Source organism: Dermacentor andersoni, chromosome 11 (assembly GCF_023375885.2).
Source record: "Dermacentor andersoni chromosome 11, qqDerAnde1_hic_scaffold, whole genome shotgun sequence".
Classification (NCBI taxonomy): domain Eukaryota; kingdom Metazoa; phylum Arthropoda; class Arachnida; order Ixodida; family Ixodidae; genus Dermacentor; species Dermacentor andersoni.
Genome location: NC_092824.1, coordinates 120,203,216 through 120,222,344, shown reverse-complemented (window position 1 = coordinate 120,222,344; position 19,129 = coordinate 120,203,216). Strand labels below are relative to the sequence as shown.

At 45.1% G+C, this 19,129-nt stretch overlaps 1 protein-coding gene across 6 annotated transcripts in view; it reads left to right on the top strand.

Moving 5' to 3' along the window:
• The window catches only part of Pka-C1 (Protein kinase, cAMP-dependent, catalytic subunit 1), a 443,650-nt gene that overhangs the window by 400,970 nt on the left and 23,551 nt on the right, over positions 1–19,129 (top strand). For all 6 annotated transcript variants that reach the window (XM_050186148.3, XM_055075499.2, XM_050186154.3 and 3 more), the window contains 3 exons: positions 2,571–2,653; positions 10,528–10,654; positions 15,308–15,403. In XM_050186148.3, the coding sequence (XP_050042105.1) occupies positions 2,571–2,653; positions 10,528–10,654; positions 15,308–15,403 (306 nt within the window). The remainder of the gene's footprint in view (positions 1–2,570; positions 2,654–10,527; positions 10,655–15,307; positions 15,404–19,129) is intronic.

Below are 19,129 nucleotides of genomic sequence, written 5' to 3'. Positions count from 1 at the left end.
TAAATTATCTGGGCTGCTCTCACACTTCCCAATATTTTTTAATGTTTATAGAGGGGTTTAAACTTTCATACATGACAAGCTAGAAGTATTGCGCCATTACTCCTTGAAGTCAGGGTTCAGCTTACCACATTGTTTATGATATGCTCAAGTTTCAAAACTTGTTTTCAAAAATTTGGAGGACGCTTAAGCTTTGCCTTTAAGAGTGGAACGCAATAGCATTCAAATATCCCTGATTGCTTCTCGCACTTCCCGGCAACTGAAGCATATGTAAACTTAATCTTTACCTGGAAACGCTTGCCGTGAATGCTATGCATGAAGGCGAGCTTTGTGGTGGAACCATGGCCTCTTGCGTGGGCCACGATGCGGTGGAGGAGACCGCCAGCTGGAGTTAATGCAAAGAACCGGACGCGCCACTCTGTGGCCCCCAAGACAGCCATTGCGCCGGTGCGCACAAAATGGCGGATGCTGTGGCTGGTTTGCGTGTGTGAAGGGGTTTTTGCGTAACAGAATTATGTTTTTCATATAGTCAGATTACTATCCGAGAGCTATCATGTCTGTAGGTTTTGTGCAACTCATAGTTTAAAGGGCCCCTGAAACGGTTCGGACAAATTTTGTAGACGCGTAGGGTACAGCTTAAGTAGAACATTCGCACCACAATTTAAGTGAAGCGTTACGTATTAATGGAGCTACAAGCGATTAGAAGTTACCCTCCTCCCTAGCCATGCTTTTCCTCCTCAACTCGTTCGCCGAGCGAGCGGTGCTAAGCTCCGCCTTCACTGGCTTGCGTCACGATGCGACGTCACATCGTCCACTTCCGGTTGTTTTTGGAGCTCGCCCCCGCCCGCGCGAGACCTCGCCACTAGCCGCTTGGCCGTCGACCCCAAGCGAGAGCTATCGAAGCAGCGTGCGTTGCGAGCATTCTGTCGTAGCGCCGAACGTGTCTTGTATTCCGGTAACCACAGGCAAGCTGGTCATTTCGGCAAATAACTGGAGGCATAAACTCAAGCTGATGAAGGAACTTTAGCGTAGACGTACGTGAGCGGCCTGATCGGTCTGCACGGTCCATACACTTGTTGGCGCGGCGCTTAACCAGCCAAACAAAGCGCTAATATTGCTCTCACCAAGTCTAAAACATTTTAAACATTTATAAAAAACAACGTGTTGATGATTACACTCCTGCGAAAAATACACACCAGCAGCAAAGAAAAATACAATTCGTTGCTGCTACTGTGTATGGTTGAGCTCTGTGCCACCAGGTGGCTGCACCGTGCAGACCATTCACATTTGCCCTTATCTCATGGCTCATCCCGTTACGGCACAGTCAAGCGGCCAGACTCTGTCCCCTTGCGCTTGCGTTTGCCCTAATACCGGACTCGCGAAACGCTATTGCGTTAGTAATCTTCCGGTGCAAAGTGACGGCCACAAACGCGCAAATCCTGGCGCCGATCGGATAGCGGCAGTCCGATACGCAGCAGCCAGTTCGCTTGTACGCTGCCTTGCAGAGGGACACGATGTCACAGCTTGACATATTGCCAGTCGCTACGTTTGCAGTCCACAAGGCAACAAAGTCGAATCATAGCGCTCGCGACAAGACTAAGACCGACTCTGACCGCGGAGCTCTCGTCAAAATGGAGTACGTTGTAACACAAGCAGACGACACTTGCTGTGTGCCGGAAGTGCTTAAGTGTACTGAAATATTGTTCTTGTGCATTCACTTTATGTTACTTTCTTTTCATAAAAAACAAATTAACTAACATTCCAACTATTACGAAGATCATTTGTTTACCATAAAGTTGGAAAAATTATCGATCACGCACCCTGGTCAGCCAATCGGATAGCTCGCCCCAATGACGTCGTATGGGTGATTTCGGTCATATAGGTAGGGGCGGCTTAAAATTCCGCCGAGCAGTGCGCTGCGATCGGCAGCGATGTGCATTTTTAAAACCTTATGATAAATTACACGCTTTACGTGGGGCACTTAGATGTGTCAATTAATGATGAGAAGGACCTACTCTAAAGACTCAGTACGTTTGTAGAAAATCGTCAAAATCGTTTCAGGGTCCCTTTAAGATTTTTCTACATATTTTAGCTTGAGAAATTCAATTAGTTCAGTCAATTCCTGGCATCATATGGAAGGCCTGAGTATACGTGGTTTGAAAATCTTTTCGCCAATGCGGTGTCTGATGCTGGATGCCAGATTTTCTGCGACACGGGCTCCTTAATGTTATCGCGTTAAAATTGTTAGCATGGCAATTCACAGACTAGCTTGCACCGAGTGTGCATGACTGGCTGCGCAGCCAAACGGAAGAACTTCCCCCACGATAATTCAGGAACTTTGCAAACATTGGGAAACTTGTTTTGAGCATACAGGAATTGTGTAGTAAAGTACTTCTCATTTGCTCAATAACTTTTATTTTTAATTTGCACATTCTTATTTGATCGACCCTTATATATGCCAAATATATGCTAGCTCTTAAGTGAAACGAAGAGCATTGAACTCGTATGAAGCTTGAGGTTTTGAAGCACTCATCAGAAGGTTGTAATCAGGGTGTCATTCTTCCCATGTGCAGGACAACTCAAACTTGTACATGGTACTGGAATATGTGCTTGGAGGCGAGATGTTCTCACATCTAAGGAAAAGTGGGAGATTCTCGTAAGTATTCCATGATACATCCTGCATCCACCCCCTCCTCTCCCCTGCACGTTTGAAAGCCCTAAAGATTGGCAGCCTTCTTTCTTCTTCAAACCTTTTGTTCTTCTCTGATTTGTTGTTGATGTCATTTGTGGTTTTTGTTTTTCTCTTTTTTCTTCTGCAATTTTGGTGCCACCTGACCATTTCAGTTTGTGGTAGGTAGCCTGCATTAAACTAAGCTTCTGTACTTTAGATAGCCTAAATTAAACCTAGTTTATCATGAAGGAATAAAACTTAGAGTGCTTGGGAAAAAAAACTGACATTTTGATAGACAGGCTTACCTTTCGTGTCAAGGCAGCCTTGTTATCCTTGGCACTTTTTTTTTATCATGCTGTTATTACCGGGTAAATTAAAGCTGATGCAGAAGCACACAGTGCTCCACTGAAGGGCCGTAAAAGATTGCTTTCTGTCCCATCTTCATCAGTGAAACGATTTCTTTCTCTAAAGCAGCTGTCAATGCTCATCTATTTTCACTGTTGTCATGCTGTCAGATGTGGTATCGCAGCAGGCCTTATAGCATTTCGCAAGCATATACAACAGATTTCATGTAACATTTCTGACTGTACACTAGACGCTCCGAAATGACAACGAAAAGGCATTTTTCGCGCTGGCATCGAGGACCTAGCAGAACATTCACTGAGGACACGAGAGCAGTGGTCATATTTTGTAAAGACTTTTTCATTCTTATCACTTGTTGCGCCAGGTGGCCTGTAACGGTGGCACAGTTTCATCTGAGCCATTTATAAAAGGTGGTTAATATAAACAACAAAATGGATCACTATAATTATGGTGCATATCTGCCAATGTTTAAGATTCTATTATAAAGTGCGTAAGTTTTAGAGCTTGTTTAGAATTGTCTTGTCGACGGCAGCAATTTCAAAATTTTTTCTGGAATCCAGTACAGGGAAAAACTATCTTCAAGAAAATCAAATACAGTTGCTAACAGACTTCTCAGAGCCTCATTTTCTGGACTGGCTTTATTATTTATACCTACACGCAGAATCGCCACCTACTCATATAATCAATGTAGTATAATGAAAAATGAAGTTTTGGCGACTGTTACGACAATATTTTATGAATAAATTTCATAAACATCTTTTTGTCTATGGCCTAGGTCATTCTTGCTGCAACTATGAAACAACAGATTGCCTGTTAACAGTGTCCCCACAGAACAAACTCTGCAAATTTTTCATAAGAAGTGAATATCGTAATTAATAAAATACCCTTTTACCAAGCTTTTGCATTTTTTGGCTTCCACTACAGTAATATCCAAATCTGAAGGTTGGCAGCTCTGCCCTTGTCTGCAGATGTGCAGCAGTCTATTGTGAATCACTACAGAACTACACTACAAGTTAGACGACGCAGCAATCATTGAAGTGTCTTTCCTCCGTATACCGAATGCCATGTGATCTGCTCTTCGCATTTCATTGTGGCTTAATGACAAGCACAATAGCACAGAACCTTCAACATTCAACTAAAGCACAGCATGCTGTGTGTACAGAGTGCACGAGAGTGTGGTAAAAAGACAGCAGCGTTGGAAGGTGGTTGTGGTGGCCGAATCGGCAGCATGGTCAGCCGGGTGTGTTTTCTGGTAGCTGACAGTTCATGGGAGTTGTGAAATGCTGAGTCAGCCGAGTAACTAGCAGTATTGTGTGCCACCACTTTTGGGCTAATTGGCATGAAATAATGATTACCGTATTTACTAGTGTAAGGCCTGCCCTCGCATAAGCCCACATTGTTAGAGTTGTAGGACGATCTCACCGCTGGCATCCAGTTGTAAGGTTTGTAGTAGGGCATGAACTATGAGGTAGCTGGCCCATGCTGTCGCCCAACTCACTCACGCTTGGGACGTGGTTGTAGGGAGGAACTTCTCTCATCAAGAACTAGGAGCACAGGATTTATTTACAGTATTTACATTGAAACGGGATACATTTCAACAGCCTAACATGACTGCAAAAAAGAGCACGAAGCTCCCACCACGAAGCGCACAGCACACGAGCACAAAGCTCCAAGCACACCCCAGTAGCCGATAAACTGCTGTTTAAAAAGCCTCTGTCCTCCCTAGATTCCTAGGGGAGGGAAAACTGCTGTCCAATCGGATTGTCAACAGTCGTTGGTGTGTAGTCGACCCGCCTTTGAGGTCGAGGGCTCACACACTCACACGCACTTTGGATTCCCAGAACCCACCGGGTTGACCGGGTCCTCGTAGCCAGATTGTCACGCTTGATCCCAGCCGGCGCCTCTTAATTCCAGAGCTGACTTCTCCGCTAGCTGCCACGAGTGTCAGCAGACTGTGACGAATCCTAGGGCCCGAGGAAACGCACCGCAAAACACCCTTTGATAGAGAAGGTCTCTTGCTGCAAATAGACCATGAAGGCCACGGCAAATCAACCAACAATACACAGTCCGCCAAACGTGGCCTGCCCTGCTGCCGTCGCTGACTCTCCGAAGGAGGCGCATGGTGGATTAACGCTGCCGTGGTCTCCAGTTCTCCGAAGGAAGTACATGGTCGGTGAGCGCTGTCGTCGTCGCTGGATCGAAACAACTGCAGCGGGCTGAGATAGCTTTGCAGAGCAGTACCCCTGCAGGCCGATTGTAACAACATGCATACTCACGCGCTGGTTCATTTCTGCAAGCTGCTATTAGATGGCACTAGTTGTCCTGCTGATGATGACAATATCATCACTGTATAACTGTACCCCGCACTATGACTTGAACTGTGCACCAAACTGCAACTTTGATCTTCAAGAAGCTCGGTGCGGCAGTGCTGGTTGGGCCTAGCTGCCACGTGCAACGAGTGGCGAGGTCTTTTGGGAAGCTCGCCCTTTGAATGTTTGTACCAGCAGGCTACATCGGTGATTGGGGCCTGAGATTGCGTGCACAAGCTGAGCTGACCATCACATCCGTGTAAAGTGACGTTTGGGTCTGCAGCCAATCAACCGGCAACTACCAGGAACGTCTACCTATAAGTTTGTGTGTCCCCTTACTGCACAGAATGGCATAAGGCCCTGTGTGGCCATAAAGTCAAGCTTCAAATTGAGTCTGTGCAGCACAGCCTAAACTGACAGTGACAAGAATTAAGGACGCGAGGTATTGGCACTTCATAACAAACCTGCATGGATAAGTGCTAAACACTACCATGGTCTCTACCATCAAGAAATTTCAAGTAAACCTTATTTGAATGGAGCACAACGCCGAGCAAAAGCCTGTAAACTACTTCTCTGCTGGGCTGGCGCTATAAAAAAAATGCCGAAAATGAGTTTACTGTCACAGTTTCCTTTTTCGAAAGGAAAAAATTGGCATCCACTTGAATTGTAGCTACAAAGGAAGCCCACACAGCTTTCTCGGAAACAAAGCCTTGCAGTTAAAGAAAAATCGTCGTGGTCCAGGGCTCGAGCACAGGACCAACACCTTTCCGGGGCGGTCGCTCTACCATGTGAGCTAACCAGGAGGTTAGACAATCGCAGAGCGAGGGTGAATTAATCGACAACTCGAGGTACTGGGACACTGACTCTATATGGGTTCCCTTTGTAGCTTTGTGCTTCAATTCGGGTGGATGCCAATTTTTCCTTTTCATGTACTTTCCTCCACCTTGCGGGCTACCGAACTGATTTGCCGATTCGCTTTTTGTACTACCCGATAAGCCTCCTTTGTGTAAGCCCGCACTCGGAAAAATTCAGAAAAGAAAGCGCGGGCCTTACACAAGTAAATACAACGAATCTCATTTATGAGCTTAAAAAGGTTTGTTACATTTATTTATTGAAAGTTTTCACTTTGTTAAAATTAAAATATTAATGCTTGGGCTTTTGTTGGAATTGCAAGGGGAACTTATATTGCCTTAGTCACTAGTTTGTTATGATCCAATTCTTTATAACAGTCTAACTGCACATCCAAATGCTTACCATATGAGTTTATTAGTTGCAGTCATTGTGCTTTTTCGTCTTGACGGCAGTGCTGCTCTTGTGACAGTGGCTTAAGCTGAATGTTAGAAATGGTTACTGACACTCTTTTTGGCATCTACGGGAGTGCTAAAAGTCCACAGCTGGCAATCTCAGAGTGATGTCACTTTATTTTTCTCACATTTTGCACGTATTGAGAATCTGGAAAAATGGCTATAGCCATGTTAAAGTGAACTTTGTAAAAACTTCTGTGTTCATATGAAATATTTCTGAGCTTGCTCTACAACTTTTGAAGTGCACCTGGCCGTGGTGGTTCAGTTGCTAAGCCAGAGGGCGTGGGATCAATTCCCAGCCATGCCATGACAGCCACGCTTTGATTGAGGCAAAATGCGAGAACGCCTTTGTACCATGCTTTTGGTACCTGTTAAAGAAACCCAGGGGGTCAAAATTAATCCGGAGCCCCTCACTACAGTGTGCCTCATAATCGTATTGAGCAAAACGTGAACAAGGTGAATGCAGGAGCCAACGTTTCGACAAGTGGACTTGTCTTCTTCAAGGCGACATATGCTTTCCTCGCCACAGTATATATAGGTGGGTTTATTCTAAAGGGGAGGGGGTGTGAGGCGGGAGGGCGCGGAAACGAGGGAAAGTGTGTTAGCGTGTCGAATTAGTAAAGGAACGCTGTGTACAAGGTCAAAGCCAGGACCCCCCCTCCCCTCACCCTAGTCTGTCAGCCCACGCGCGTTAGCCGGCGTGTCAAGGGCGTCTGACACGCCAGCTGACAAAAAAAAAAAAGAAAAAAAAAAGAAGAAAGAAAGAAAGAAAAAGAAAAAGAAGGGAAGAAAAAGGAAAATTGAATTGCTTGAATGTTCCTTCTGTAAGAAACAATATATCGGTGAAACAGGACAATCAATGAACGTCAGATTAAACGGACATCGCGCGGACACAGCTAAAAAGCTTCCCAAAGCCGTCGCCGAGCATTTCAACCAACCAGGTCATAACTTTGATGAACTTAAACTCTACATCTTACAGTCAAATTTCCGTTCTGAACGAGAAAGAAAATACAGAGAATCATACCTTATCCATAAGTTCAAGACATTGCAACCAATAGGCATAAACGTTTCAAAGGGAGCTTTAGAATCTATTCGCTATGCTAAACCTCAAGCTATAGGCAACAACACTTAGTTTGATTTCTTGGCGTATCCCCCCCCCCTTTTCCTTTTTCTTCCCTTCTTTTTCTTTTTCTTTCTTTCTTTTTTTTTTCTTTTTTTTTGTCAGCTGGCGTGTCAGACGCCCTTGACACGCCGGCTAACGCGCGTGGGCTGACAGACTAGGGTGAGGGGAGGGGGGGTCCTGGCTTTGACCTTGTACACAGCGTTCCTTTACTAATTCGACACGCTAACACACTTTCCCTCGTTTCCGCGCCCTCCCGCCTCACACCCCCTCCCCTTTAGAATAAACCCACCTATATATACTGTGGCGAGGAAAGCATATGTCGCCTTGAAGAAGACAAGTCCACTTGTCGAAACGTTGGCTCCTGCATTCACCTTGTTCACGTTTTGCTCATCGCCTTGAATTGCCATCTCCCGGATTCCCCGTCTTTTCTCATAATCGTATTGTCGTTTTAGCTTGTAAAACTCCAGAATTTAATTATTTATGTCTTAGGAACTTGCTTAATTGATTCTAATTAATTAGCTAGTGAAGTGCTCCACGAAATGTATTTCAGGGTATCACAATTACTGTGAACACTCTGCTGTTTGTTTCATCTATGTACCAAATACCCTTCCCTTAAAAGGCTTGGCTGAGGTTGTGAGACACCCTCGTAAGGCACTTTTTAGATGCAAGATATGGCTTGCCTTAAATAGTGGTCATAAGGTATTGTGTTTCGTTTGTAATGTTGGGACAAACAAGAATGACGCATTTCTTAGTTAGAAGGCCTTGTTCATTTCACTTTCAAGAAAGTAATCAAGTGGGCTTGTGGAGTGTTCCTTTTATTGCAAGTGTCTTTGAGTGACAGTAAAATGTGTGTGTGTGTGTGTGTGTGTGTGTGTGTGTGTGTGTGTGTGTGTGTGTGTGTGTGTGTGTGTGTGTGTGTGTGTGTGTGTGTGTGTGTGTGTGTGTGTGTGTGTGTGTGTGTGTGTGTGTGTGTGTGTGTGTGTGTGTGTGTGTGTGTGAGAGAGAGAGAGAGAGAGAGAGAGAGAGAGAGAGAGAGAGAGAGAGAGAGAGAGAGAGAGAAGTGCAAATGGTTTACAGATTCTGTGCTGGAGGGAAGGGAAAGAAAAACGGAAAGACGAGGTTGTGCTTGAATAAACGCTTGGCAGTGCGAGTTTAATCTGGTGTCTGCACCGCACATCTGCAATGTGACGCCACCCTGCATTCAGCAGATTTTGTGTTCCCAAAACTTCATATGTGCAAAGCGGTTCGGTTAGCTGGTTCAGATCCTGTCGCTATGAAGGATCAAATTTTGATGTGTAGTTGAGCAACTTCTGGTTTTGCGTTCACCCTATGCTGCACTTTGGCAACTGGAATGCGAAGCTTTTAAAACTATATTGGGCCATTTGCTTTTTTGTGCATGAGTAAGATTGCACAAGGTGAGACGAAGTAGTAAACTCAAGTTGTAAGCCTCAATAGCAGTGTGACTTTAAAAGCAGAGATGTTTGATCTCTCAAATTTTTCATTCAAGGCAAGATAATAGGAAGTGTGTTTGTTGCAAGCATGATGAGTATAGGAATGATAACAAATCCTTGATAGTGAGTGGGGCAGTGATGCACATGTTCCCTGATGCTATCATGTTAAGTGATCATGCTTTTTCTCAAGGTCCGAGCTTGTTTCGCTCCTAAGCATAAAGTTGAAAATGCAGTTTACATTCAGTTGGTTATGTGTAATTTTGGTGTGCTACATTTGTTGTGTTCCTTAATAATTGGATCCCCATCTAAACATGGCCAGCCTATAAAGTTTTTAAGTACTCATATTCACTAGTGCCCCTGCTGGTGTTATGCTGTCATAGCGTCGGGAGAAATCCCAAGTTCAGTATTAATCCTGTCTTTCAAACCAGACAACCCAGTCTTAGTTAAATCAGAAACAACAAACTTACACAGAACTCAAAATTTTTTATTTGCTTAGTGACCACGAGTGTTTGTGTTTTATTGCGATAGCAAATATAGACACTCGAGGCGCATTTCTGCCATTGGCGTCGCCATGAGGTTTTGCATAAAGTCCAAGGACGATAAAATCGTTGCCATGCGCCATGCTCTACGTATGTGCGAGTGAAAGCATGTGATGGTGAGCTGGCGATTGCAGCTCAATCTTGCGCATGCAAAGGACAAAAGCGGGGAAGAAGCGCACTGCCATCTGTTGCGCTCAAAGCTTTGGGGGGAGGGTAGGGAGGTGGGGGGGGGGGGGGCTTATTCTACTCCGGGTGGCCCGGGCGTCCGCATGCACCTGGCTGGGCCGCTGTATCTTGAAAGCCATCTGCGGCGGGTACAGAATGTGCGCTGTGCTGTGTTCTTGCATTGAGGTGAGTGGCAGCACGATGGTCAATTCACACGATGCTGCTGCCGTGTTTCCTTATTGCAACGTTTTGATAGCAAGTTTCCGTGGTCACCGAGTGAGACGTGTTCATGTTTGCTTGTGCACTCCTGACACCGTGCTTTTTAATTTAGTGTGTATGCCTATGTTTGCAAATTTATATGGCCACTAAAACTACTCTCCTTACTTCACATAGCTGTCCACTAATTTGCTATTGCAGTTTAAGCTTTGGCTTTCAGGCATAACTGTGCCCTTTTTAATGTGTAACGTGACCAGACAAGTGTTCACCAAACTCTTGGCAAGGTTGAAGACACATGTATAGGGAATTTTTCATGGTTTTCTGCCTGTGTCCCTTTCTTTCTTCCAACGCCCGGTGTTGACATGCTGACTGCCTGTGGTGACAACTAGGGAACCACATGCGCGGTTTTACGGCGCCCAGATTGTGCTGGCGTTCCAGTACCTGCACTCCTTAGACCTCATCTACCGGGACTTGAAGCCTGAGAACCTGCTGATTGACCACACAGGATACATCAAGGTCAGCTTCACTTTGTTGTTTGTTTTAATATTGTGGTGAGAAGGTTGTGAGTAGACCACCAAAGATATTCCATGTGATCCTCACCTGCTCTGCTTGCAGTGTACAAGATTGGTATGTTTCTTTGAACTTGAGCCAGCGGCACTGCCTTTGCTGTAATATTTAATTTAGCAATAGGGTCTCTGAAATTGAGTGGTTGCAACAGCACTTCATCAACATTGTGAACAGGCCAAAGAGTGGGACAAGACACACCGGGCACACCACTTGTGTCCCTGACATGCACCATGTTTATCACAAACCAGCTGTGTTGCTCAACTACTTGCTTTTGTGCTTTAAAATTGTTTCTTTAGCATCACCATGGAGTGACATCTGTCATTGGATAAGACAGGTGGATCGAGACACTTCTGAGCTGTGCTGAAGTGGACATAAATGTCAAGGCACATTGCAGGGAGCCAGACTATGCCTAAGGATTGTTGAATAGCTACTGGGGGCTGTCTACCACTCACTTGGTCGCTAAAAACGGGAGATACAAGACCATGCTTTTGACAAGCAGTGCTGTGAAAGTTCATCATTGCAGCATTCACACATGTGCACAGCCTCCTCTTAATTCAGATGAAATGCCACACTGCTTGTGATAGCAGCTAAATGAAAGAGTGCAAGCCTGCCTTGTGTAATGACTGTACTGTGTGTTTCTGAGACAACTGTCTCAGATTGTTTAATGTAGAGGATTGGAGCCAGTTTTAATTTTTACTGGTGGATCTCTATAGCAGCAATAGGCATCAACAGGTTATGCTTACGAGTGCTGGCTGACTTAAAATTTTGCAATTATGACATGCCTGCTAAAGTCACTAAATAAATGTTCATTGGTGAAATTGGTTAACGAATAATTATCTGGGCTATTATTACGCAAATTTGATGTCCACAACTGTCATAATGCTTGGTCAATAAAAATAAATTTGCCTTCTGAATCTTGCATTTTGGACAGTGCAGCACAGGACAAAGACAGAAGATGATGCCTCATCTCCTATTTAAATGTAAATTGAAATAAGCTGGCAGTTATTGCAGAAACATCTGGTATGAGTGAATTTTAATATTTGTTGCATATTCCATTAGATCCTTCAGCTTGTGGCTCATGTCTTTATGTGTTTGTAATAGCTGTGTAACAAACACAGACAGTGCCATAATTTTACTGTCATTCTAACCAAATGACACAGTCTCATGTGCCTAATCTAATTTGAATATGTAATATCAAGGGCGCAGGGGTGCACAAAAGCGCAGCATTTTGCTGCTTTTTGAAATGCAAGACTGCATAGTTTCAGTAATAATCTGGCATACTCTGCCTCAGGTCTCCAGTATTGAAAACCAGCAAGTGTGATTGATAACATTGATCACTTTGTTATGTACTGTAGTGTAGGGAAGATATTTGCTAAAGGAATCTGCCGTATAGAACATGTTGTATTGAGGAGCGGAAGTTAGGGAACGCTATTGGCCATCCATAAAAAAAAAATCAAAAGACTACAGACCTGCTCACTGCTTTGCAGAGCACTTGAGCATTAAGCTGTGATGTATGTCGATGACACCTGGCGGCCTCTGGTTGAGATGGTGCGTGCAGGTGCTTTCTCAGCCGCGCAGATGTGCGACACTGCATTAGAGCACTGCACGGGCCTGATTTTGTGGCCCGGGCCCGTGATGCCAAGCCCAAGCTCGCGTTACGAAGCCCAAGGCCATGTTACGAAGCCCAGGCCCTGCCCGGTCTCGGGCGTTCATTACTAAGCTTAGGCAGGACCCACGTGTGCATGACCAGGCCCAGTCTGGGCACGCTGGAGGAAATCCGGTGTGTACGTGCATTGAAGCATTGTGTTACCCGTGGCAGCAGCCTAGAGGTTAAATTGTTGCGCTGATAAGCTCTCTAGAACGCAGGTTCAATTCCCGGCCACAGTGGCTGCATTTGGATGGGGCCAAAAACATCTGTGCACTTAGATTTAAGTGTGTGTTAGAGAACTCCAGGTGGTCAAAATTACTCTGGTCTGCACTACAGCGTGCCTTGTAATCGTATCGTGGTTTTGGCACGTAACACCCCAGAATATATACAACATGCTGCTTATATGGCACATGAAACGGCATTAGAATTGAAAGTATGGTGGCAATAGAACATTGGAAAATTTTTTTTTTAAATAACCTATTCAACTAACATGAAAAAGCGGATAGAAGCGATCACAGGGTATTATCTTTAATGCTGTTGTTTACACTTTATGTTGGAAACAATAATGATTACATAGATTTTTAAAAGAGGCCCTTGATTAATAATTCGTTGCAGCTTAAGGTTAACAGCTTGGTTCATGCAACTTGAACCAAAGATTTAAAAGAAGTGTTTAGCCGCAGCTAAGTGATACCAACAACGTATGGTTTGCTGTGATGTGGCGCACCGCAATATTTTTTAATATTCTGCTTAATAAATAATTAATCGAGATAAATTACTCAAAATGTTTAATATTCACTTTATGGCCAAGTGTGTATCGTGACGTTGTAGAAGTGGTTCAGAAACGACCGATCCAAGTTTTTGTGGCAATGTACAGGCTGTGTGGGGATTTTTATCGGTGAAAAAAAGGCCCATGAAATATCAAATAAGACATTCCCCCTTTCTTTCCTCCCCCTCCTCCTGCCACAGGCAATTTTTAAAAGCTTTTGAGCATGCTCGCTGAAACAGCCAGTATATATATTGACAGGCAAATTCTCGAGCATATAGCGTAAAATAAACACACAAGTAGAAAGAGACACCCTTTCCATTAACACTAAAATAATAGTATCAAGAGTGGTAATAGTGCCATCCCAAAAGCGATAAGAAGGAAATTGTTTGAATAGCGGTCTTTTGCATAATTTAATTTTCCTTATGAGGAAGCAGTACAGTTGCCGACCGTTTATTCGGACCTCACGGGGACTGCGAAAATGTCTGAATAAACAGGTGTATGAAAAAGCAGATTAAGGAAAAAAAAAATGAAATCCTTTATTTCCACGCACTTATTCGGGCTCGGCAGTAGGCTTGAAGAAATCGTAAATGCACCGTTGCACGCTGTTCCGTTTACGCGCATTCAGATAAGCCTGAATCTCTGAGAGGGCCATAAGGTCACTATAGGCGGCTGAAAGCACAGTCACTGCTTGTACACGCTCCGCATGTGATGGCAGCGTAGCACATGGTATGTCATCTTCCGACTCTGTCATCGTCCGACGGTGCAGCAGAAACCTGACGAATGATCTCGCCGTCGTCGAGTTCTGCGCATGTCAGTACAGCAGGATCAGCACCTGTGAAACTGTCAAACGAGACAGTGTCCGGAATCCCAATGCAACCACTGTGCAGGTCTCAGCAGAACATTTTCCGCGTCGGTAGGGAGCACATCGGAAGGTGTCAAATCCTAGGCCTCCCGGCACCCGCTTGCCGGCATTCCCCAGCGCAGTCTGTGCGCGCACTGTCGGCGCCATTAGACACTTGACGCGATGTTTCCGTATGCCGCGTTGGATCACCGAAACCTCGACACAGCGCACAAAGCAAACATCACCATGCCGACAAACGTCGCACAAATGAAAAACGTGGCCTACTCACAACGTTGTGCGCGAAGAAACAAATCGGCTGCTGGATTGTCTTGACATGGCTTACTAAGCTGAAACCGGAACTGCTATAGAACCACTCTATTGAACCAGGCAGAAACGATGATGATGAGCGGGGATTTGCAGTAGCGCCACTTCGTGGGGCAGCAAAGAGGCTCCGTTCAAAACAAAAATGGCGTTCAGCAAGTCGAACCATGCACCGGTCAGAGTCGGTGCATGGTGCTCTCGATCGAGTTGGCTGAAGGAGTGTCCGAAAAATCGGATGAGAGGTTGCAAGGTGTCCAAACTTTTGGCAGTTGTTATACATTATGGTCTATGGGGAGAATGGCGGTGCCGCAAAGCAGACCGAATAATCAAGCATGTCCGAATTTTTGGAGTCCGGAAAATCAGTTGGCAGCTGTATTCGTTTTTGTGGGGGGAGGGGGAAATAGAACTTCATCTGTTTTTCTATTTTCTTTTCTAAAGTATACTGACAGCCAGCTCTTTGCACATGTCACTTCAATTTCGCACAGAATGCCTTGGACCATGCAATGCATAACGTTCGCCTGTGCTCGAAGACCCGACTTTGGCCCCTTAATGGGCGAACCTGGCCTGGGCCCGTGCAGTGCTGTACACTGCATATTGTTTCGTACGAGCAACAAAACTTGATCAGTACTTCCGTTCTGTCGAAATGGACTGTTCACACACTCTAGACAACATTGAGCGGCTCTGCCCAAGGGAATACAAGGGGAGTTTGGGTTTTGGGTACACAGAACCACTTGGCAATGCTATTACTGAAACTTGCTGTTTTGTATGAACATCGGACACTTCCCTGGAATGCCTTCATTTGTGGTTTATTATCAGGGAAAAACGAGAAAAAATACTTTTGGTGATCCATATGACATCATCGTTGATTCAGTTCTAGACATTATAATGCATTAGACTAGATCTGCATGCAAAGGTTTTGTTTACTCAAGGCTAGTCTTACTATTGTTTGCTGCACAGGCCAGGCTGGATCATAGCACCAAAGCTTTAGGTTAGAGCCATACCTTAGTCTATATGCTCTGTCTACAGGTTACAGATTTTGGCTTTGCCAAGCGAGTCCGGGGACGAACCTGGACCTTGTGTGGCACACCTGAATACTTGGCTCCAGAGATCATTCTCAGCAAGGTGAGCTATTTTTCTGTGCTTATTGACACAGCTGTGACAGTGCAAGATTGTTTCTTTTTTGAGAGTGAGAATGGGGTACCCTTACCTTATTATTTGATACGAAACCACCTTGACCTTCACATGTGCTGTTGTTATGTATATTAAGTACAATGGGGCAGTGTCCAGTTTAGCATAGAGCTATTGGAATTTTCGCTTGTTTAGCATTAAAAGGGCCCTTTGAACAGATAGCAGACCTTTCCCTAGTGGATTACCTGTGAAATTTTTATTGTGAGTGTGGTAGAAGTTGCCCTAAAATGCAACGCTAAGAAAAGGTGCCCTTACGTGCCCAAATGGAAGAGTCAAGCAGAGATGAATAGACGACTCCTTGCTTTCACATGTCAGACTGCCCGCCTCAAGCGAGGTGCATTTATTGCCTCCTTTTCCTACCTTTTCCCGGTGCAGTCCCCAGAACACAGCAGGAGACGGCACAGGTTCCATTCTCCTTCCTTCCTCACATTGCTTGCATTTGTTGCCCTTGGCAGCCGGTAAAAATTGCTGGCCAGGGGTGTCCCCAGGCGAAGGTGTAAGCTGGCACTAGCATAGGTTGCTTTGCGTCGGAGGGGCCGACTGTTGGGGAGACAACAGAGAGGAGGGAGGTGAGGCTTGGTGTTGTATTCAACGTCGTTGCTCTCGTTAGCTGTCTGCGTTGCTTCAGCCATGAGCAGCTCAATGTCTGAGGCCGTGCAGGTGGCTGGTGTGCTGGTTACCGTGCGACGGTTGTGGTCTCCATACCTGTTGCAGAGGGCCTCTTCATCAAGCTGTATTTCAATGGATGATGAGCATAGCCCCGGTTGAAAGTTTTGAAAGCCCTGCAGGCCCTTGTTGAAAACAGGATCTCCTGGCTGTGGCAATGGCCCTTTCCTCACTGATGCATCACAGAGCAGCTTTTGCTTCAGTTGGCTTGTATTCAACTGTTTTGTGCATGTTTGGATGTAAGTGATCCATCGCTGTCTGCAGCTGTCAAACCATTAGAGTTTCGTCCAGGTGGACCCCGTAAGTGAGTTCTGTGTTGTCCTGTGTGCCAGATAAATTCTGTTGATATTTGTTTGAAAATCTCCTTGTGTTGCTTTTTTAAGCTTGCCCTTGATTGTTTGAACAACGCATTCCATGGCGCCATTAGATGCCAGCTGGTTAGCAGCATCCAGAATTCAGCTAATGGCGTTCCCGCAACAAGAACTTAGCGTACTTCTCACTTGTAAACGTGGGCTTGTTGTCCAAAACAATGACGTCTGGGATTCCATGAGTGGAAATTATCTTCCGATAGCATTAAATGGTTGTTTCAGTTGATGGGGTATTAACGGGAAGCACCTCCATCCATTTTGAATAGGTGTCAACCAAAACAGAAATGTAATGGCCTTTGAATGGGCCTCTAAAATAAACATAGTCATGACCACAACTTCTTGGGGAATGGCAACGGAGTAGATTGCAAATTTTTTGCCAAGTGTTGATTTGCTTGGCATGACTTGCAGGTGTTCACCTTGGATGCTATGTCATCATCAAGGCCATACCACCAGACATCGCTTTATGCAGTAGCCTTAATTTTTTCATTGCCTGGGTGGGTTTTATGCAGAAGCTGATGATGTTAGATTGTAGTGAGGTCGGAATGGTGACTGGAAAATGCAGCTCTCATGGATGCTGTAGTCACCAATGTTTGCTAAATGCAGACCATTCTTCATGGTGGGGTACCTCATCTCTGGGCATCAGGGCTGTGTATAGATGCGATAGTACTGGGTCATGCCTGTACAGCCCTTAAGCATGAAAATATCCACTGGCCTCTGCATATCGAAGTGATCTGCCGGCAGCGGTGAACGACTAAGGACGTCAGCATTGCTAATGCTCGCTCCTGGTCAGTAGACAAACTTGTAATACCTGTATGCTGACAGCGTAATGAGAGGACCTCATCACCAAAAATCTGTAATGAGTCACTGTAAGTAGCAGCTAAAGGGAAAGCCGCACTTACATGCCCAAACAATAAAGTAGAGCAGAAGTTCGTAATGAACAGACTGTACTCTTTGCTTTCACGTGTGAGAGTGCCCACCTCAAGTGGAGAGCGTTTATTGCCTCTTTTTTCTTCCCCTCCCCTGCACTGTCCCCAGAACACAGTGGGAGAGGGTGCAACTTCTGTTCTCCTTCCTTCCTTATGTTGCCTACTCTTAGCCACCCTTGGAAGTCATGGGATGCAAGGAAGTGTGCTCACACGCACACACACATACTGTAAGAGTTAAGGTCGGGCATATAAAAAGGGCTAGCTGGCCCATGCTGGCATCCAACTCATCTATGCTAAGGACGTTGTTGAAGGGAGGAACCTGATCTCGTCGAGAACAAGGAGTACTGCATTTATTTACAATATCTACATAAACAGTCGAGAATGTTACATCTCATCAGTCTAGCATCACTCAAGTGAAGCACATCGAGGAACTCAAAACAGCTGCTTAAAACCTCCTCTGTCCTCCCTAGATCCCTAGGCCGGGGAAATTGCTGTCCAACCTGTCCAAAGTTGTTGAAGCACTCGCTTTGAGTTCGAGGGTTCACACACTAACTCCTGCACCTTTGTTTCCCTGAACACACAGAAAGGAGGGGTGCTTCGTATTCGTAGACAGAGGTTGTCCCGCTTGACTCAAGCTAGTGCCACCGTTAGCTGGAGCGGCTGTCAAACGACCGTGGCGGTTACCAGGGTACTCTCCCTGAGGAAACGCCGTAGGACATCTTTCTCCAGGAGATTCTGTGTCGGGTAGCGCAGGCTCGGTTCATGTTGTGCCTCAGGTTGAACCCGTGCACGTATTGGCTAGCTTGGCAGCACCAGCTCAGTTGTGTTCCGTTCCGAGAGCTACGAGCTTGTTCAGTTCTGAGAACTGCAAGCTTCCATGCACATTCATCTCGAGCGCACGCATTCACTACTTCTTCGTGGTTTTCGTTGGCTTCTTCCATGTTGCCATACTAGTTTCTTACTACACGCACAATGTTTTATTATGTGTATGTGGATGACGTACATATAAGGTTTAAATCATGTAATATTTCTGTCTTTAAGCGACATGTACAGCTTGGCCTAAAAAATTCTCTAAGTGGGCTGACGAGAACAGATTTAATCTAAACCTTAAAAAAACATGTGCGTTCTCGAAAAAGAAAGGTGTACTGCCTGACCCCACTATCTATATTAATGGACACCGGCTATCTGTCAGTCGCAAACAAATCTTTAGGAATTATCTTATATTCCAAACTAACTTTTGTTCCTCATTAGGCATCTGAGAGCGTGGTGTCTGGAGACGACGAAGCTACTGAAGCTCTTGCCCCACACATCTTGGGAAAGTGATAGATGCCTTTTGAGCCCTCTACAAAAGCCTTATACAGTCCCACCTCAACTATGGAGCTATACTATAAAATTCTGCTTTGCCTAGTGATTTGAAGGTGCTAGATCCCGTTCACCACTTGGATACGTATACGCCTAGCTGCAGGTGACTTCAGGACTAGTCCCACAAAAATTCTGTATGTGGTCACTACATCTCCAAATGAAATATCTAAGCTTTTCTTATGCTCTCAAGGTTAAATCAGATGTGGAGCATCCGTGTCACTCATCTATTTGTGGCATGTCTTCTGCCAGGCTGTTTCGTAACTTCCCAGCTATTAGAGCTCCATAGAACCTTCGTTTGGAAGCACTGGCAAAAGACACAGGCGCCCGACTTATAGAAA